This window comes from Paralichthys olivaceus, chromosome 11 (genome assembly GCF_024713975.1).
Source record: "Paralichthys olivaceus isolate ysfri-2021 chromosome 11, ASM2471397v2, whole genome shotgun sequence".
NCBI lineage: Eukaryota > Metazoa > Chordata > Actinopteri > Pleuronectiformes > Paralichthyidae > Paralichthys > Paralichthys olivaceus.
Genome location: NC_091103.1, coordinates 18,330,098 through 18,351,864, shown reverse-complemented (window position 1 = coordinate 18,351,864; position 21,767 = coordinate 18,330,098). Strand labels below are relative to the sequence as shown.

Below are 21,767 nucleotides of genomic sequence, written 5' to 3'. Positions count from 1 at the left end.
TCTATTATTCTAATGCCATATCACCATAAAATAAGGATTATTATAAAGAAAATCATCAACAGTGTGCTTGTGAGATTTCCAGTCTTATCTTAAATAAAGTCACGTGACTGAAAAACAAGCACATGAGTAAAGCACAAGTTTAAATAGGTCATTTGCCGGGTGGGATTTGTAAAATAAGAAGGATGGTAATGGGTTGAGCATATGTATTAATTTCATGTGTATACGGCCATCTGATCCTGTTTGTGCTGAACGGTAGTTGTCTGCCTGTGAGAGCTTCATATTTGATTTCAGCTCTACCTCATCGGCGGGGGCAGGTGAGTGGTGAGTGGATAGCAAACACCTGCAGCCGGGGCCAGCCGGGGCCAGCGGGTGCCTCCATGTCCCCGAGCCAGGATCTGAGACTGACACGTGAGGCCAACAGTCAGGATGAGTGTGAACGGTGTGAAGCACAGGAGATGAGTTAGAGGAGGGCAACTGTGTGATGGGTGGGAGGGGAACAACAATCCAGCATATAATGTTCCTATGTGCTCATACACAGATGAGTCTGGATGTTTAAAATGTGTTGGATGGTTTTTCTGAAAGACAGAATCCAGCTAAAAACATATGTTGATATTATTGGTATAAATGTGTTTAATAAAGTTTTAAGTTAAGCTCCAAATTTCACCACTGTAATGATGATGATCACAAACTATTCTGTTCCTTCAAGTGTTTTTTCAGATGATTCTCTTCATTGCCACAAACTAGATCTGCACATTTGATGAAGGCAACAATACAGAGATGACAATAAAGCCTTGTCATTACATCACATGAGATAATGACTTATGTTTTATATGGGAGTATGTATTCATTTTATTTGCCAAAAAGTTATTTTCAAACAATGAAATGTACGATATATTTTCACTCATGCCTTGGGTCAGTTAACACGGAGTTACTTTTAATCCATATTAGAGCTCTGAGGGACAAACCTGTATTAAAAATCCAAAAACAGAAATCTTGAAAAAATGTTGCCAACAATCGCAGACATGAAGCACGATGTTAGAAATGATCATGTCAGCTTATGGCCTCGGTCTTATTGAAGCGCTCTATTGTCATGAGAGTTATTTAAATTTACATTAATTTGTTGTAAAGTTGGGTTTTATAAAATTGCTCAAAATGAAATCAGGTAATTAACACTGAGAAAACATCGGGCGAGGAAGTATAAATCCATCACAAGAGTAATGTTGAAACCAATAACGATTTTCACTATCAATACATCTGACAGTTATTTTCTTTAATTATGTATAAATGCTATTAATTCTTTCCAGAGGTCCAAGTTGACATTGCTTCTGTCCTGTTGAATAAAAAACTTTAAAGTATTTGCATTTGAGAGGCTGAAAAGAAAACAATGTTAATTGTGTAAAAAGAACCTCCAACTGAAGGTGACAGTTAAACTGAGATGCACAGGGCCGGACTGACCATCTAGGTGGCCCCTGTGCCGCCTCCCCAACAACTCACACACTATTGATTCCGAATCTACACCAAAGTACACTGTATGAAAACAGTCGAGCAATGAAGTATTTTAAACCTTGCAAACAACTTCTGAGCCTCAATAACTATTGACCATAGGTATTCTGTATTTCTGTTAAAGGAAGGACTACAAGAGAAAGATGAAATCATTCCCAAAAAACAGAAACACAGACTTTTATTGATCGAAACCACCAGAAAAATTAGAAATTGGATTAGTTCACAGTTATTTCTTCAGGGTGTGTTGCTCATAATCATCTCATTATTTTCTAACAGCAGGTTTTACTAGAAAAACCCGCCGTGCCTTCAACGATCATTTGTATTAACATTATCAAATTCCATGAAAACATCAACAACAAACAGCGAATTGATTTTACAGTGAAGCTGAAGCCTGATCACTGTTGGAGTGATTCTCTGTTGACACGCGGATCAATCAGCCGCATGTCGTTGCACTGAATGATATGTTCCCTCATTGTGATGAAATGACAATTCCATATACAGAAAATATTGTTGCTTTAATGAATCAGAGGAAATAGTCTATATACACCTGTATTTACACAAAAAAACACAGTGCTCTAGGAATTTGTTTGCCCCTTTAAGAAATTAAACTGATGGTGAGAGCTATTTCTTGAGATGATGGACGAAGGTTGAATTCAGACACGAGAGACGGATGGTGTGCTGCTGAGACACTTTCAATGACAGTGCTGGATCTTTAAATGACAGAAAGAGCCAAACAGTATTTATTCCATGCCGTTGATGTGGCACAAATATAACATATACGGTTTGAATGGTTTCTTATAAGGACATATACAGCCGCATGGAGGCAATTAAGTTGTAGTACAGCTATGCTACCAGTGACCTTGACCCTTTAAATCATCTTACATAATGCAAAGGTATGTCAGCAATGACGTATGTGGACCTATACATGCCCAAAGTAAGATCATGCTATAAATAGTTCAATCAATCTCTGTAACTGAATCTTTAGATTTGTCTCCTATTTCTTAGATGTATTATAAAGATTTATATGGTAACTTTCCTTTAAACCAGTTTTACACCTCTGGTAATATTTCATACTTTTCATACTCTGAAAAGACCAAAACCATCAGTGAACTGAATGTTCCTCCATTAAAATGAATATTTTCAGTCCCACACATGAAACCCTGCTGTTGTAAATACACAAAAGGGAAAATAAAATAATTTACCCTCTTTTAAAAAGGAAACTTAATCTACCTGTTTTTCAGTCGTCATATCGATCATATTCAGTCAGAAGTAATGGGCTGGGATTGATGGCTCAGTGAAGGAGATTGACTTTGGTTTTCAAAATATCAGGTAGACCTGCACCTAGCTAGAACTACTGTATTCGTTTTAGCAAGGTGTACCTAATAAACTGACACCTGAGTGTATTGACAGTAAAATAATTATCCATTAAAGCTCCAGCATCAATCTTAAATGTTGCAGATCAGTTGAAGGTCAAAGAACTTAAAAGAAAAAAAAGTTGTTTCTACTGATACGAGCTGAACATGTTTATTTCGTTTTTATTCAGTCAGAAGAAAAACAGACCCAAGTCTCCACGTTTAGTTTCTGAAACAGTGCACACTGTCGCTGTATACACCACTGAATACCTTTACTCTAAGTGTTGCCTTGTGCATCACAATTACCCACACACAGCCCCGCATCAGACCGTGAGTTGACTTTTATGTTCATGTGAATGGGGGCTGCAGCGGCAGCCGATGACAGCTTAATTCCCGGGCTGGGTGCCCCCCTGCTGGGGCCCACCGTTTGTGCGAGCTGACAGACAGAGATCAGACTGAGGAAAGACGAGTGGGAACCCTCCGAGTGCGCTCAGGTTTCTGGGCAATATGAAAAGATTTGTCCGAGCCATTCAGATCTGACAGAGTTTCCCATGTTCTGCAGTGCAGCGGGTTTGGATTGTAAGTGTTTGGATAAAGAGACGCTCTATCTTTTTCATCTGTGCAAACACAACAGATTCACAACATTGCCATTGTGTTTGGTTTTGGGCCTTTAATGCCACCAACTACAACGACATGCCACATGTTGAACCTTTCTCTCGACACAATCCGGGGGGTATGAGGGGTTCCAAACAATTACCTTGGAAAAGGCAGGAAGCAGGTGAGCAGGTGTGTGTGTGTGGGGTGGGGGGGGATGAAATGAGCTGGAAAGAGAGGTGACCTGAGTTTAAAAGGAGTTGGGTAATAGAGGTTTTCGGCCAACATGAGCAACAGAGGGCAGGGGGAGCAGGATAAAAAGGATTAGGGGACCTGGTGAAAGAAGGTTGTACTACTTTGATAGAGGTCAGAGTGTGAAGGAGTCAAGGAAACAGGGAGTGCTGTTTTTCAACATCTAATTTTAAGTGTCGGTTTTTTTTAAACACATACCTGAGCCCGGGGAATGTGGTTAATGCAATGCTGACCTTTTGAAGATGATGGTGGACGAACCTCTCAAAGGTGCTGCAATGACACGAATGTGCTTTATTTTCCTGCTGTTGAGTAACGCTGCGCCAGTCTCCACGCAGTTTAATGGATACAACTGTGACGCCAGCCACCACAGCAGGTTTCCTGGTGAGAATAATGCAGACAGACTCTTTTCATTCGCTCTGTGCTTCTTTGATTCTGACTGCAGGTATTGAACACAACGTAATGATTCTGTCGGGTGGAATTTGCTCTGGTTTTTTAATTTGACAATTGTACTTTGAATTAATTGAGTATTTCTCCACACACTCCACACAAATTGTGACACTGGCTGTAGGACTAATAATGTGAAAAATATTATTATGAATTAATATTGATATAATATGTATTTATTTATTTACCCTATCAAAGTTATTCATATATATCAATATATGGTGTGGCTTTCGTGCCTTTTAAATATCTTTTCATATGTTTGCACATGTTATTATGTAAATATATGTTTGAATTATATGTATTACATATTTACAAATAATACATACATTTAAATTTACATATAAGTAAATATTCTTAGTGCTTCTTCGTTCTCCTGTCTCAGAATCTACATCCTTCAAAACTAAAGTGCAAACACCTCTCAGTTTTACACAATACAAGACAAAAGCAGATTAAATTAAAACCTCTTTTTTAACACTACAACTTTTATAAAGTCAGGGTTAATTACAGCTTTGTTTTACTAAACTGTATTATTTTTAGCTAGATGTCCCTGACTAAAAATAAACGGAGGTGAGTGCAGATACAGTATAATATCAATTTTTTCCACAGCTACTACAAAGATAATGTTTGAAAATGACCTTTTTTGTCTAATGCATCTTCTTTTTGAATGTGCCTGATTCTGCCTCTTTGAACTATGATGATTGATTTCTTTCTTCTTAAGCGTTGATTGTCTTATCACATTTGCAATATCTTAATACTACAGATGTCCTGTTTTAAATGTGTCAGCCTGGGTCTGTATTTATCAAAAAACAGCTGAAAGTTAAAAAATAGAATCAAAATACTTTTCACTCATAGTCACAAACTTCAGAATAAATGTTTCTTGATTAAACTCTTAAGTATTTAACAATCGTCTTAGATTAAAGAGAGATAGGCAGGTCTATTAAGTTGGTTTGGATCAGATCCCAGATGGCGGCAGCACAAATAGATAAAACTGATATTAGTTGTTTTAATCACTCTTCGCTGTTTTTATAATGATGAAAACCAGCTGGCAAATTGACTTGACTGCTCCAGTGTGAATTTCCTCTGTTTCTATTCTATCTATTTTATAAGAATATTAAAGGTCAAGTATGCAAGATTTTGATTTATCTATTGGCAGATTTTAAACATAATTTTCATAAATATGTATTAATTGTTCTAAAAATAATTAAGAATAAAAATAAAACTAAGAATTTTGCAAGCTTGCACCCACAAATGTCTGCACTGGACCCGACCCGTTACCAACAAATATCTCCAAGTCAAATCGGGAACAGCCCGGACCTTTTAACACATGTCGGGCAACCGGATTATTGACCTCCTGCTTTGGTTGTTGAGTTTTGTTCTTGGAAAAGGCTGAGTAAGCTTTTGATCTAGAGGTATAAGATGTCAAAGTACAGTTCCTAATTGCACCAAAAAAGAACTCAAGTTCTCACATGCATTCATATTTTATCTTTGCCTTTGCCCAAACATTGAATAGATTTATATAAAAGCATTTATCACCTTGGTGCTTAGAAGGATTATTTAGATAGATATATTTAGATGCCACTGAATCCTTCCTTCACCCTGAACCTTGAATAATTTTAAACTGAAATATTTTACTTTCATATATATCAGTATATCAGTAAAATTATTTTGCATCGAGCATATAAACATGTTATCATTTGAAAGTTGCTCTTTAACACTTTGCTCTGAGTCAGTTGCTCCATTAACATTGTTCACACTTAGTGAACAGCTGAGTTTGATCAATATGGACCTTTCAATATGGGGATTTGTATCAGTGTGAACAGACCATTGAAAACTTCTTCTCCTTTTCTTCCTGAACTCTCTTCCTCTGTGGTCCTGCAGGAGAGCGGGACATCAGCGTGTACTGCGGGGTCCAGACCATCACCTTAAAGATCAACTTCTGCCCGGTGCTGTTCTCAGGCTACACTGACGCAGACTTGGCCCTGAACGGTCACCATGGTGACATGCAATGCCGTGGCTTCGTCAACAACAACACCTTCCCCACAGCGGTCCTGTTCAGCATCAGCCTCAGCACTCTGGAAGCCTGCGGCAACAGCCTGGTGGTAAAGAATACACAAACATTAAGATGCATAGGCAACTTCATTATGCTGTTTATTGACCTGAGAAAACAAAGTGAGTGGGGTGTTTCTTCCTGCAGGTCAGCACAGCCTACGGGCCCAATGCCTATGGGAACATGTCTTTGGTACAAATTGGTAACATCTCAGGCTATATCGACACCCCTGACCCACCAGCTATAATCAGCTACCTGCCCGGTTTGTTGTATAAATTCAGCTGCAGCTATCCACTGGAGTACCTGGTCAACAACTCACAGCTGGCATCGTAAGTTGCGAACAAAAAACTCCTTCAGTACCAAAAGAAAGCTTGGCCCTCATGAAGTCGGTGAAATAGATTTTTTTTTTTAATTATTTTTTTTATGAAGAACAGTTTTTTCCTCAACGGTGGTAATGATACGCCTTTTAGTTTAAAAGCCTGAAGGGTTTGTGTCTTATAATATTTTAAGAAGTATTCCTTCTAATGTTTGAGATGCTAATTTACTTCCTCTACACTGTCGTCTTTCAGTCATGTAAATAAATAAATATACTCTAACTTTGTGATTGCATCACATCCCACCATCGGCTTTCAAAATGTTATTTTTTAAGTACACCATCTCCAAAAAGAAGAAAAATAGCATTGAAGTAACTGTGTTGAACTCTTCACAGCTCCTCTGCTGCTGTTTCTGTCAAGGACGGCAATGGTACCTTTGTGAGCACGTTGAATATGATCCTGTATAATGTGAGTTTGCAGCCACAGGAACCTTTTTTTGTATACATTCATTTTTATTTACTGCAATTCATGAAGCTTTTAATTATGAGTTTCAGAAATACATTTGATGAAGATTGAGTTCATGATCTCTGAATCATCACCAGCCCATGATGTCTCATTCTTATTGTAAATAACAAATCAAATAATTAATGATGATTGAGTTCATGAACTTTGAATCACGCTTGTGCTTTCTTTTAATTAATTTGTCAACTAAACATGATTTATGCTTAAAAGGATAATTGTAGGTATATTTCTGTTGTTGTTAACAAATTCCATGAAATGCTCAAAACCGACAATTAACAAGGCTCTAACTCGAACACACACAAAATGTAGTATATACACCTGTTTGATTAAAGTTTGCCAAAAAAAATACTGTTTCCTGGTAGATATACAATTCTTAGATCTGTTTTAGAAAACAAACATTTATATTCATATTTTTATATCATCTAATTCTATGAATCATTAAGTGATTGAGATGCATATAAATTACATCATTATAATCTAATACTCACAAAAAAGTACTTTAGACTCATCTTTTTCTTACATTACCGGTAAATGAAAAGTATTTTTTTATTAAAAACAGAAACCTAACTTCTTTATAGTTTTTTATAGAGTTTTAATATAGGCTCGCAGATCAACTTGTCATCAAATCGAGGTAACACTCTCCTCAGTAGGTGATGAGCGAGAATGTGTGAAAATCATACATTGTGTTGAGTTGAGTTGAATATCATTTTTAAATTCAACCAGTGACATTTGTAATATGTTATCTGCATAAATGTGCATGTTTGCTGTTTGTAATCCTAAAACCATTTATTTAGAAAGCAAATTTTGTCCCAAGATAGATCCTAGAGGAACGCCTGTCTTTACTATCAAAGATAAAGAGAGGTAACTGGCTATGGACACACATTGAGTTCTTCCAGTCAAAATCATCACAGACTCTTAAAAGCCTCTACATTTGATCCACTGACTCAAATGGTTTTACCTGATTTTAAATGTTGTGTCCAGACTATGAACAAATGAGTTTAGGGCCGAGTGCCAGTGACAGGGCAGCGACATGACCTGACTTCCTCCTTTGCTCCTGTCATAATGTCACAGCCACTAGAGGTCACCTAACAATAAAATGTGACTATTAAACTATGTAACCTTCTGTCACTTCTTACAAGAGGAAAGTTTTGGACCAATGCATTGTTGGTTTATGTCCTTTCAATGGATTTGTAGACAATATCACAAACAGAGTACTAAAAGCCTTATACTATACTCACTATGTGACTGTTTTTCTTATTTGTTCCTTATCTCATGTTTTTCTTGTTCTCCACAGGATTCAACATACAATCAACCTCTTTCTATTCCAATGGCTGGACTGGCTCTGAAAACCAGAGTATTTGCTGCTGTGAAAGCCACAAACTTAGACAAAAGGTTCCAGATAATATCCAATCTTCTACTATTGGATATTGATTTTCTCATAATTTCAACATGTCAGACATCTCCACAGCTATACTGCTCATGTAGCAGCAGATATCATATCATTAACAACAACAACTTCAGTGAAGCACACATGATATTTCTGTCAATCACAGCATCTTTCCCACCATCATTTTTTGAATGACACGGGGAATTAGTCTTTTTTCTTTGCTTTGCCTACATTCACTCTGCCATTATGTTATTATTCTAAGGGAAGGCGCCAGCCTGCAGCAGAGAAAGCCCGAGTTGTATTTTCCCATGTGCAGTTAGATCTCTATCCCTCATCCCAGCTCACAGTTTTGTCCTTGTGCAGGTGGAACATCTTGATGGACTACTGTTACACAACCCCCTCAGGGAATCCTAATGATGAACTCCGCTATGACCTTTTCTTTGGGTAATCTTGTTTTTTTCCTACTCAAGATGATGACTTAATGAACCGCAAAAAGAGAGTCATTACCTATTCAGGTCCTCCAAATGGGTCATGCTCATGAATGCTACTTTTTTCTTCTAAGTGCTTAAGCATACATCAAATCTGTCATTTTCATAGTGTGCATGTAGCAGTCCATATCATCCTGTATGTGCATATCTATGTCCTCTTTGACACAGCTGCTCTAAAGACCCACAGACGACAGTTTTCGAGAATGGGAAGAGTCAGATGGGGCGTTTTTCCTTCGAGGTTTTCCGTTTTGTTAAACACAGACACCAGAAGATGTCGACTGTGTTTTTGCACTGCGTCACCAAGCTTTGCCGGGCCGATGACTGCATCATGCTCATGCCAGTAAGTGCAAAAACCTGTACCTCAGTTTGTGTGTCTCCTTACCTCACTGTGGACTGGACTCTGATGATGTGATTGACAGATTTGTGGGCGACGGCGGAGGCGGGATGCAGAGGAGAGTCTTGATTCCCAACCATCAGCGTCTGGGAACGCAGTCATCACTGCAGGACCGATCATCACCAGGAGTGGTATAAAGAATAAAGTGTCTCTTAAAAGAATAGACCTGGGTTAGGAATGTAGTGGCACACAATCTGACACATAGTCATAGATTTGAATGTTGTTTGTTTCATTTTTAAGGAAGAGAAAAAAAAAATTGTGGTTTTACCAAGGTTTCAGTAAACAGCCTCTCACTCAGGTACAGCAATGTTGAAATTGTTAAATCTGGTCTACAGATTAAACCAATTAGCTTGAATATGTTAATGAGCAACAGAATTTGATTAATCTTAAGATACAGCCACACTAACTCTTAATAACTGTAGCTTCAAATTTAACAGACAAAGAAGAGAGTGACATCAAACTCTCAGCACTAGAGCAAATATGTATTAGTATTTAGAAAGATCAGTAAATACACAGTGAAGATTCAAGTATCAGTAAGAATGACTCTGATAAACACTTTGAAATCATTTTTCAGATGAGACTCCTGTCAACAACTCCCAGCTCGGTAAGCTTCCTCATGCCATGTTACACAACGTTAAAAAGGTTTTGAATGTGACCTGTGATTACAGATAGAAGATACTGATGGAAATCGATGATTTACGGCAATGACACAAAGGTTCCACCTCTTTCTGATAACAAGCAAAAGAAAAACAGAAAGACACGTGTCAAAAACACATCACCTTCATCCTTCTGTTCCTTTTGTTCATCTTTCCACCCACCAGCATCTGGAGGCTCCTCGCAGCCGATGAACCCGGTGACCAGTGCTCTGATCTCAGGCGTGGTCATCCTGGGCGGGGTCAGCATAAGCTTCTTCCTGCTGTCACTTCGCCTCATGCAGAAGTCCCGCCTCCCAACGACCTCAGCCTCAGGTGTTTGGAACCCCAGCTTCAAATGAATAAACTGTATATTACATATTGAGTATAACTTTCTAATACAGCCACTGATTTACAGGGTGATCTTGCGTTATCAGCTTAAACGTCAGGTTCTTATTAGTTCCCACCAGTACTTATTTTTAAGTCAAGTGTAAGAAACATGACAAATGTACAATATGGCCCAAAGTCGCATTGAAAATGTGGCCACAGACATTAGGACCCTACTGTGAATCAGCTGAATATATACAAAGTATAAGTACCTTGAGTACATGACAGAGCACACATGCCCATAGTAAACTCAATATTCCTAAATGATAAAACACAAGGAGCAGAACATAGTTCAAATAATTAAATCGTTATTAATTAATCGTTGTTTCTCCAATTTCAGTCTTACTGCAGGTACCCCAAATTTACAGTAACACTTTATATCTTATTTCTGTATAATGCCTGATTGTTTGTTCCCTTTCTTTTCTTCTACTGCTCTTCTGCTCTATTTTTAGGAACTAGGTAGAATTATTATACAACAAAATGACACTGGAAATCATTGACTGTATTATAAACTCTCACCCTTCTTTGTACTGACAGCACACTGATTTAAACAAAGCAATACTGATGTGTTTGCATGTGTGTGTTACTCAGAACACATTATAAAAAATTGTACTGTATTGTTTTAGGTCTTGTGTATTTATTGCCTTTGATACCTCATTGTTTTGGTCATTTGTTGTTTCATAAATAATGTAACTGTTTAGAAAAGCCTTACGAACAAACAACAGTTATATTTAGTGTGTATTTGAGGACATGCTATCTTATTTTATATTCAGAGTTGTTTTTTGTGGCATAGCGCTGTAAACATTTAAAATGTGTAGCACGTAGAACCCTGTATACTAATAAAAGTTACAAATTAACATTCAGTGCTTTAAAATGTGACTGTATTGTTGCTTGTTTCAATTCAGCTTCTGCTGCAATATCAGTAGGTTTAAAATGTAAATGATGTACATTTATTTTTGGCTCTGAGCTGCTTTGTAAAAGTTGTACTTCTTGTAATTCAGTAACTTCATCTTTTTTAGTCCATGCTAAGCTAAACTATTATCCTGGCTGTAGCCACATACTTACCACACGTTTCCCAAATTGTCCCTTTAAACTTTCACTTTAAACAGGTATTTTAAAAGGAATCAGTCGAAGAATCATCTAAGTGTCTTGATCGCCCCCTGGTGGTTGGCTGCTGTAAAGGTAATATTTGTATTGTGGGTAAAAACTTTCAAGGCATTTCTTAGGTGATTTATCCTACTACGATCAGTAAAGTTCTTTAACAACAGCCTCAGCAGTCACAGCCTTGTGGTTTCTCCAATTTCCAGGGAAATGAAAAAAACACCGGGGCTCATTTGATGACCGCCAGAATTAATCTTTCAATTTTTCCTTTATTGATTTTCTTTTACGATGACCTATATAAACGTCTACTGGGCGGCTGCTGCGTCTCACATGTCTGACTCTGCGGGTGTTTTTGTGACCCGCATGGCTCTGCTGCATCCAATGCTCTTTATCACCTTAATCCTTCATTTCAACAGCCATTTTGTGATGTATTCAGAGTCCACAATGACCACAGATAACTGAAATGAGAGGAATAAATGCTATCATATCTCCTTCTTTCTCAGTTTATGATCTGCTGTAATTGATTAAACTCTCCTCCCACGATGGAAATGACGCTTTGGACGTTGACACTGAAGAAAACGTATACACGCTGTAAGTAATATACATGAGGGAGAGTGTGTGTGTGGGCGAGATGACAGAAAGACATAACATGTTCAAGTGCACACGTCATGACAATGACAATTTGTCCTGCATTCGGCCGTGTAGTTTACAAAAGATTGACAGTGACACCCATCTTCCAACTTGTCCCCGATCAGAGTTTTGTCTTCCCAGGTGGCTCATCTGACAAGATCAGGTTTCTAAGGGTCACTCGATTCTTTACTTTAAGTTAAACTTCAACATTAACTAAATTTAAAACAATACTCCATTTCAAATAAATTTGCATTTGTACTTTCTTCAACCTCTGACGCAGCAATGACAAATATTCTAACTTTAATCTTGTCCAGGTTACATAAAAACATGATAAATGTCTGTCATGCTGTCAGTCTGATTAATATGTATTTTCATAATAACATGACACTAATATAACAATGTCAAAAAACAACATATATAATACTTTTGGTGATATGTTAATTAAAGGTGACATTAACATAGACACCTCACAAGACAACAGCTCCTTCTCTGTCTATTATGAGTGAGGTCCCAGTTGACAACAAACCATACATACCCTAACTTTATTAAGTTTCATATTAAGGAAAAGGGGGGCTGGGTTTCACACACAAAGTCACAAAGGCCTCATGGACTTGTTTAAAAATGTGACTTTGAAGGCCACTGTGTTGGGTTTCATCATTTGCCTCCAGGAGAGGACCACAGCACCTCAGCCACAAAAACTGAATTGTTCGTGCGCAAACTGAGGCAGCCACACCAAAGTGGCATTGACCCTGTTTCCATCCAATCCTAAAACAGGGCTGTGACTACACAACAGTCAAGTTCACCATATATAAAACAGCCCACTGCTCTCTTATCCTAAACCAGCAAAGAGACTGTGGAGGTAAGGTCCCGGCTGAGATAACATCTGGCTAAGATTCCTTGATTGACAGCTCTGGATTAAGCATCTAAAAAAAGTTTTTTCTTTTCGTAGAAATCACCTCAGTGGATTTACAAATGATTTCTTCTGGATTTTCTTTCTGGATTTTCTATGTCTGACATCTGTTGTGTTTGCCCCAGTTTTGTCACAGAAGGCAGAGTGGGGACATGGCTTTATTCAGCTTGCTCATCCTGACCTCCCTGTGTATTGTGGGCCGAGAGGCCCTCAGCTTATCCGACTGTGGAGTTTATGCCAGAAGACCAGGTAAAGACCCTTGTTCTCACAATCTGGTTTCAGACAAGACGGGTTGTATTGATTTTTCACATGAAGACCTTTTGGGAAGCAATATTGACTTTAGTTGAGATATTTAATAAGCACACTTCGAGGAGTAATATTTCCAATGGTACAAATGTGTCCTCACTATAAAATCGTGGATGGGACAAAAAATTTTATATGAATTTCTTTCTGCTCGATTTTCAGATTGTATTAACGGTGCTGGTGGTGGAGTGTTTTATTCTTATAATTTAATATAATTGTTTTGAATATATTTTAGTTTTTTAGCATACGCCTATGTATGCATCGTATTTTTCAAAATTGTTTTGACGCTTTTCCTCCGTTGTAATTTGCAAAGTCGTTCTCATTGGTACGTTTCTACTAAAACAAGTGAAATTCATTTCAATTCAGTCTTTCAGTGACTTATTTATCGTCTTCAGAATATACTGATATCGCGGTGATGTGTGGCACGTCTGCCATCGAGCTGGCTATTCAAATCTGCCCAGTGGTGTACACCGGATACAACGAGAGTTTACTGATCCTGAACCGCATCCGGGACAATGTGGCCTGCAAGGGGATGCTGGACACCTCTGTGGCACCACCTGTGATGAGATTCAGCTTCCCTATCAGAGAGGGAAACGCCTGTGGTAGTAATTTCTTGGTGAGTGTTGCATCAATAAAGTATCCTGAATTTAACTCTCGGTGGTGGAGGTGATCATGGGGCTTGTTCATTTTCAGCTAAAGAGAGTTAGAGCAGATTTAAGAAACTGAAAGGGAAGCTGTGTTTTGGGCCGAGCACGAGGAGGCGAAGAGAAGAGAGGAGGGAAATAAGAGGATTTTCAGATGAGACGAATCAGGCTGCTCTTGACTTAATGTAACACAGATGGATGCAATCCTCTCTGTGGAGAGGGAGAAAGTTTAGAGAGCTGTTCCACTTTATGATGTGATTTCATCACTGCTTCATGCTGTGCTGAAAGACGATGGCCACCATTTATTTTTAATCATTTCTTAAATAATCATGTTCCTCCTGAATAATTCCTCAGACCACGAGTGTGCCAGGGACGGGAATCTTCTCCGACTTCTCCAACATCCAGACCGTCAATGTCAGCGGGTTGGTGCGATCCTTCGACCCAACCATCGGGACCATCACCTACAACGCAGAGCTCAAGTATTACTACTCGTGTGCTTATCCTCTGGAGTATCTCATTAACAACACCCAGGTGGATGTGTGAGTGTACAATTATCCTATGTGGGTTAAAAACATACATTAGCACCACCCACGTTTCGCTGGCGTGACAAGTGTGGTCTCATTCGTCTTTTGCCTCGCAGGTCATCCTCCACCACTGCTGTGAAGGACAACAATGGGAGCTTCATCAGTACTCTGAGCATGGCCTTGTACAAGGTGCCACCTTACACCACATCTCACTCACTATACATTCCCTCACCTCAACACGTTTGTTTAATGTGTAACTGTTGATGATTAATCTTATGAAACAGCTTTTATCGTTTTTTTCAATCTTAATCATCAACCCTCTGTTCCTTTGCCAGGATGATAAGTACGCCGAGCCCCTTCTTATGCCACCTCTGGGTGTGGAACTGAGGACAAACATCTTTGTGGAGGTTGTTGCATCCAACCTGACATCACAGTAAGAACTGTAAACATTATATAACACGCCTTTTCTGTGTCGTGTTCAGACCCGGACCTGTATTTATCAAACTTAATAGAATAGTGCATTTAAGATTCTAAGACACTAAGTAATCCCATTTTATGAAGTTTTGTACATTTTACTCCACATATTAAAATTAGTTAGGACTAGAGCATTTCATGTGCATCGTATGATTTTACATATTAAACATATAAACATTTTTCAATTATGCATATGTACAGTTGTATACACTTACTATTACACTATTAACTATTGAAATCCATTAAAATTGGATTAAATAAATAAAATGCATCAGTTTAATGACCTGTTAATATATTTAATGATACATCAATATTAAGATTGCAAAACTTGATACCTCAAGCACATGGTCTTTTATTTGGTTTTACAGATTTTTCGCAGGATTGTTGAACTTGTAATGGATTATTCTTAGATAAGTAAAGGTTCAAAGTCACTTCTGCCACCACAGCTATAAAGAAAGAACTCAGGAGTTAAAAAGTTCTTTGTGGTCTCACTCGTACACAGCAAAGTGTAGAGGAATCTTGAAAAGCTTACAGGTGATCATATGTTTCACAGTTTAGACCAGACACCGTCAACCAGAGAAGCGATAAACCCTCCGTTAAGATCTTAGTCTTAACAGTTCACTCACTGATGTTTATTCTACAAAATGTGTTAATAGTGTTTTAATAGTGTGAAATCCTGAATGTCTCCAGTTGTAATTAACATCAAAATAACATCAATTCATTTCTTTATATAAATGACTAAAATGTAAATAAATGGCAACAAATTGAAGCAAGAAATAAAAATATAAATAAAATAAACTAAAACTAAAAGGGAACTGACAGCTGATTGATTGCTTAATAAAAACACGTTTTCCATCTCCTCTAGTCTTCAACCACTCGACTGTGCCTCAATTGACTGTAAATGTGAGGATTCCACCTGTGACCTGGAGTCTCTGACTCAAGGCTGTGGCCCTCATTGTTTCTTCACAGGTACTTTGTGCTCCTGGACCGGTGCTACGCCTCAGTGTCTCCGCTGCCCTCCAACGACACCTCCTTTAATCTGTTTGTCTCGTAAGTCACAAAACACCTTAAAACATTTTGGAAAAGAAAGTGTGAGCTGTCCACCTTTTGTAACTCTTAAGTTTCTTCCAGTCCATCAAGGCCTGATAATGAGCTCTGTCTCTCGTTCCAGCAGTCCAGCTTTAAATTTAAACCATATATACCTGCAGCTTTTCCTGTCGTCCGTGTAATGAGTAAACCACAGCTACCTCTAGATTCAAAGAGAGCCCTAGTCTTGATTTCAACTCCCTGCCTTTCTATCATTAATACACTGCTTGTATGTATCCGTGTGCAAATTGGGCATTTGTGAGGTACGCCTTTTATTGAAAGGTGCTCCGTAGATCAGCTGACCACCATGCTGGAGAACGGCGATAGCCAAAAGGCCCGCTTCTACTTCCCAGTGTTCCGCTTCATCGAGCAGCAGAACGCGACCATCTCCACCTACTATCTGCACTGCATTACCCGGCTCTGTGAGCGCAGCACCTGCAGCACCTTCAAGGTACAGGAGGGTGCAACATTCATTTCAAGCAGCAATGTCCAGTTCCAGCCAGATCCTTCTTTACTCAAAGTCTGCTCTGATCCACAGAGATGCAGCAGGAAGAGGAGGAGTGTGGAGACCACGGTCATCCAGGACGGCATCACTGAGCCATCTGTGCTCACAGTGGCTATAAGGGCCAAGACAGACAGCTGTAAGTCCTCTATGTTTCCTTATCTGACGGCATTCTGAAATGAAGAACATGTAAATGGCCAAAACACGAGCCCTTTAACACTCAGATGGGGAAGTTATCATAGAAACTATTTCAAGTTAAAATTAGTCAATAGAAAAATAATTGGATTCCTGCTTTTAATCTGTTATTAATCATCTTAATCAACAAACTTTCAGGAAAGTACAGTTTGTCTGCTCTTCTTTACATTCACTCTATTCCTCAATATAATTAGTTTATTTCTCAAATATCTTTTGGAAATTTAATATCTTTGGAAACATAAAAATATGTAATGAAATGGCTCCTCATAACGAGATTCTGACCTTTTCTGCCTTTCTTGCAGCCATTCTCCCCAAAGACGAGGGTAAGTATGTTATTTATGGAACTGATTGCCATGAGAACAGCCATTCATACATTTTCTATTAATTAGATTCCTCCAGAAATGAAATCATTTCTTATCTGTAGTCATAACATTTTATTTTTGCCTGCTGGAATTAAGCATCCCATAATAGCATCACTCTCATTTGTGCACAGCGCTGTCCGGTGCCCAGACCGATGGCAAGGGCGCGTCTGTGGGCCTGGGAATTGCCGTGGCCGTCCTCATTGTGATAGGGGTGACGGCCATTTTGATGGCAGCATCTTTTTATCAAAAACTAAAGCGGCTTAGCTAGCAGCCGCCCTTAATGCTGATGAGAGGCTAAATTACATAATGAGTTTGACAGGGTGACATTCACATGCTGGTGGAGGTGCATTAATGTATGTATGTAGGACTCTGATGTACTGAATCCAACTATTGATTGGAACACTTAATGTTTCTGTCCGACCTTTCACAGACTGCCACAAGCAATAGAAGGTGATGTCTGTATAATGCACCCATTACGATGATGAAAGAAAAGAAAAGACAGACAGAGAAGAAAGAAAAGAAAACTCCTCACTGAACAGCAAACTGTCAATCTGCATATTTGTTTTTAGTATAAAGTTGAAAAAACAAGATATTACTTGAAGAGCCAGGATCTGTCTGAACCTATATATGTATATATATATATATGAATATATATATATATATATATATATATATATATAGTTTGTCTAAACCAGTTTATATATCTTTATATACAGTCTATGGTCTAAACACACAGTGATAAGAAACAGACACGAGAGCGGCATCAATCTTCTTGTCAAGAACATTTTACCATAGTGAACTTTTCCTCTAGCAGCTGGAGTGAAAGTTAAAGAAAAAGTATGCATGGCGACAAATGTGAGATTTTACATTTCTGTTAAATTAGATTTATTGTCAGTATGTAAATATTCTTGGATTCATGTACTCAGACTTCTTGTTTTTTTTGACACGCCCGTCTATAAATCTGTGTATGAATCCTGAACCTGAATGACACAGACAGTGGATTGCACATTCCTACTTCTGATGCAGGCTAGATTATTTTTTGTGCGAGCCAGAGTGGACATGTTGTATGTAGAAATTCATGCATAATTACTGAATTTTAGAGACATCACTCTGCATTCTGCTGCACATACAGACTGCACACCTAATTTAAAAAGGTATCATATGAACTGCATCGATACCAACAGTATGAGCAGGTTCATTTAGTTATTTATTTGCAGAATTGGCTTGTTTGGATGATATATTGAAACCTGCATAATATCAGGGGGATTTACCCAGTTGTAATGCTTGTAATAATGTACCAACTGTTCTGAGAAACTATGTACATGATGTCTTGTGTGTATATTTGCGCCATATATTTTGTCACGCATGCATTATTACTATTAAAGCTTGCAGGATATGAAACAAGAGGTCGTGTCTTCTAACAGCAGACACTCACCTGCAGTTAAAATGTGCGTGCTGTGAGTGCCGAAGTCACAGAGAGGATTTTATACTCCACATGAAATGAATCCACAGACAAAAGAAGATTTTCCTCATCTCTGAACCTAGTAACATAAGGAAATAAAACGGATTCATTCATAAGAGTTGGTATATCTGGCACACAAACTTCTGTGTTGTTTTATGACTGGAGGAATGTAGATCATACAAAAAGTGGAGCTGTTCAATATGAATAGAAGTATTTCAAATTCATATTTTCAGGAGGCTCCTTCACTTTGAGCCTTGGAAGCAAAGGATGAAAGAAACATTGTACTGGGGTTTGTGGAGGGATGTTTTTGTAATGATCCTCCACTAGAGGGTGTCTAATCACCATTTCTTTAATTTCATATTTTCACTAATAACCACCTGCAGAGTGTGAGTACTTAATGATTTTAATTATTTCTGTAGATTGTTAAGTATCGAGGAAATCTCCATAAATACTGCCTCAGAATCAAGATAATCATTCCTAAATGTTTTGATTCAATCAGGATTAGATTAATGTTTTGCCCTGACATCACCACAAGCATATTTCTCTTCAAAGGTAAGTTATATCATCATCTGTGAAGAAATGGAAAGTTCACAAGTCGCTGCTACTTCCCATATTTATGTGGTCATTCGACGGTGAGACTGATTTTATGAGTGACCCAGTGAAAAGTCAGATGTCATCTCATGTACACCATAAAAACAATGAGCAAAGCAATCAGCTGGCTTGACAAATGGTCTAATCGTGAGTTCCTGTTTTGTTAAGTAGGCCATGACAAACTCCGTGACAAGACGACCCACTTTGAAACATAAGGGGGATAAATCAGCTGAGCTGGGAGCTAGCGCTCCATTAGGACTGCAGTGACTGTATGTTCAGGATAAATCACCCTTTGTGAGTTGTCTGTAATTTAATTAAAAAACAGGGATAAACGCACGCTCTGTCGCTCTCTAATGGTGTGGACATTAACCTTTGGAACCAGCTGTGTTGCCCTCTAAAATGTTAATAGCTGTGGGGAAAACAGAGTGAAAATCTGTATCGCACTTGCTGCTCCTGACGATGCATATTTTATTGTATCTTATCACTTTTAAATCAAGTCATGTTGTGATACATCTTTACAAGCGGCATTTGTATTACTGCCATCAGAGCTGTGTTTATTTAAGACTATTTTCTGCAAAAGACATGAATTCTGTCAGTGAGGATGAAATTGCACTTTTTTTTATCAGCCCAACGTTTTGTTTTGTCCTCAGCTGAAAGAATAATTGTCCTGTCATTTCCATTCTAATTAATATGCATATGAGTCTGTCTTAAGGCTATACATAAAGTTTCGTAGACAGCAAAATCATGAAAAATTGATGGACCAGCTGTGATTTAGGGCGGGCATATGAATAAGAAGACTCCTGGAATATGATGGCTTTGAATAAACAGTGACAGCCGTGCTAACGAGCTGATGTGATGTTCTAATGTGATACAAAGGGAAGAAAGCGGGATGGGTTCAAGGCAGGTGAATGAGAAAAACTTTACAAAGGTAAGACTTGATCTACTGGACTGCTGAACAGGCAAAGTCATGCAGGAGGGTCCAGCCGTTCCATTAACCTTTTGTAATGAATGAAGCTGGGAAACTGGGCAAAGTGTAATGTCATAATCACGTCACATCACAGCCAGCAGAAGAATGAGAGGCCTATAGGGCAGCTTTTCTTTGTTACCTCCTGCACATGTTTTATACATCCCAAGATTTGTGAATATTGGTTTCTTGTGGATGAAAAGATTGACAACACTGTCTTATCTGATATTTGCCAAACTGACAACCATGCAAGCTGGACACTAGAGCTTAGGCTTGGTAACTAGTCTGGCTTGTCTCAAAGTACCAATAAGCCTATACCTATCAATACATTCAAAGCTCACAAATATGTCTTGTGTGACTATTTCTTGAAACAGGCCAGCACACACAATCCCCCCTCCTGACTTGTTGGGCTTCAGAGAGAGTACATTTTCTTACCTTGGACAGATTTAGGCCAGTTTTCTCCCAGTCTCCATTTCCATTGTGCTTTTAGCTAATTGTTTCCTAGCCTCAGCTATAATGGACACATGTGAGCACTGTGTTGATCATTTCATCTAAGCACAAAGTGTCTTCATTCAAGCTGTGATCGGTCAGACTCAGACTCTGAGTTTGAGCTCAGCAATATGAAACTGCAAGCTAAACCGAATGTTTAATATCAGCAACTGTTTGTCGTTAAACCAACATTTTAAGGAAAACTGCATCAATAGAACACAGGTTGACAGATTTGCACTGCCTGTGGAAGCTAGCTGTCGGATAAATTCCCCTTTAAAAATGAATAAATCTGTTATGAAGAAGTGATCTTAGAAGACCACTGCTCGTCATCTCTGCTTGAGGCTAATTGCTCCAGGCTACATTAGTTACCACTGACACACCCAAATCTCCACTGTTGGCGGTTGAGGTGCAGAAGGGTTCATATGGCATCAGGTTTGGACGAGGAGGAATAATCTCAGTTTAAATAATCTATTTCCATCCATGCCAACATTTCTTCATGGCACCAACAAAGCAAAAACCAGGATATAATTTCCCTGTTTAAAGTTACTAGTACAGTGGAGTATACTGGCCACATAAAGGGAAACAATATTTTAAGGATAAAGTCACAATATTACGAGACTAAAGTTGTAATATTACAAGAAATAAAGACGGGGGAATTCAAATGCTGGTGGATAATAATGTCATAATTTTATATTTCATTTTAAAGGAGGAATATTAGAAGATCGGCCTGTTGCCTGGTTTAAAATACAAAATGTGGAGCATCTTGTTAAGTTATACTTGAGTGCAGGTTTCACAAATAATGAAATCCTAAATCTTTTGGCACATCAGCACCACATTCCGTAAGTATCAAGAATATACTGTGCAAGAAACTTTCTGTTTCAAAGAAAGAACAACACAGACTTGGAGGAACTTGCCTGGAGGAAATGTTTGGTAGAGGTGAACTGCAACAAAATCATAAAATTAATATTATGAGTTTTTTCTTATCAAATCAAAACCTCATTCTCGTCCTCAATCTCAACATTCTGGCAATTTCATCAAGGCCTTGACAAGGTTTTTTAGTCGGCAGCTGGTATTTATGTTGCGTATAGATGCAGCATATGAATGAATGCAGCATATGTCCAAGTGCAGTCTCAGTGCTGTGTATGTGAAGGGGCTGTAGTGTTGGTCCAATTAGTGTGGAGAGTGGGAGTGGACAAGGGTGAATGTAGGACACC

The 21,767-nt window shown here is 38.4% G+C and overlaps 2 protein-coding genes across 2 annotated transcripts; both read left to right on the top strand.

The window, feature by feature from the left end:
• The first annotated feature begins 3,700 nt into the window (after positions 1-3,700).
• Positions 3,701-11,168, top strand: LOC109630184 (zona pellucida-like domain-containing protein 1). The gene is made up of 10 exons (XM_020088204.2): positions 3,701-4,082; positions 6,024-6,244; positions 6,340-6,521; positions 6,902-6,974; positions 8,323-8,420; positions 8,779-8,859; positions 9,072-9,243; positions 9,323-9,428; positions 9,872-9,901; positions 10,119-11,168. The coding sequence occupies exons 1-10, from the start codon at positions 3,944-3,946 to the stop codon at positions 10,289-10,291; spliced, it is 1,275 nt and encodes a 424-aa protein (XP_019943763.1). The 5' UTR covers positions 3,701-3,943; the 3' UTR covers positions 10,292-11,168.
• Positions 11,169-13,007: 1,839 nt separating this feature from the next.
• Positions 13,008-18,907, top strand: LOC109630058 (zona pellucida-like domain-containing protein 1). The gene is made up of 10 exons (XM_069534239.1): positions 13,008-13,206; positions 13,656-13,876; positions 14,259-14,443; positions 14,545-14,617; positions 14,764-14,861; positions 15,872-15,952; positions 16,271-16,439; positions 16,527-16,629; positions 16,988-17,008; positions 17,179-18,907. The coding sequence occupies exons 1-10, from the start codon at positions 13,110-13,112 to the stop codon at positions 17,313-17,315; spliced, it is 1,185 nt and encodes a 394-aa protein (XP_069390340.1). The 5' UTR covers positions 13,008-13,109; the 3' UTR covers positions 17,316-18,907.
• Positions 18,908-21,767: the final 2,860 nt, after the last annotated feature.

What these genes read in the sequence shown, in the direction of transcription:
- LOC109630184 (XM_020088204.2), top strand. Translation starts at nt 3,944, where the DNA reads ATGATGGTGGACGAACCTCTCAAAGGTGCTGCAATGACACGAATGTGC. An exon ending in CCTGCGGCAACAGCCTGGTG is followed by an intron (nt 6,245 to 6,339) that starts GTAAAGAATACA and finishes TTCTTCCTGCAG; the next exon opens with GTCAGCACAGCCTACGGGCC. An exon ending in AACAACTCACAGCTGGCATC is followed by an intron (nt 6,522 to 6,901) that starts GTAAGTTGCGAA and finishes AACTCTTCACAG; the next exon opens with CTCCTCTGCTGCTGTTTCTG.
- LOC109630058 (XM_069534239.1), top strand. Translation starts at nt 13,110, where the DNA reads ATGGCTTTATTCAGCTTGCTCATCCTGACCTCCCTGTGTATTGTGGGC. An exon ending in CCTGTGGTAGTAATTTCTTG is followed by an intron (nt 13,877 to 14,258) that starts GTGAGTGTTGCA and finishes ATAATTCCTCAG; the next exon opens with ACCACGAGTGTGCCAGGGAC. An exon ending in CATTCTCCCCAAAGACGAGG is followed by an intron (nt 17,009 to 17,178) that starts GTAAGTATGTTA and finishes ATTTGTGCACAG; the next exon opens with CGCTGTCCGGTGCCCAGACC.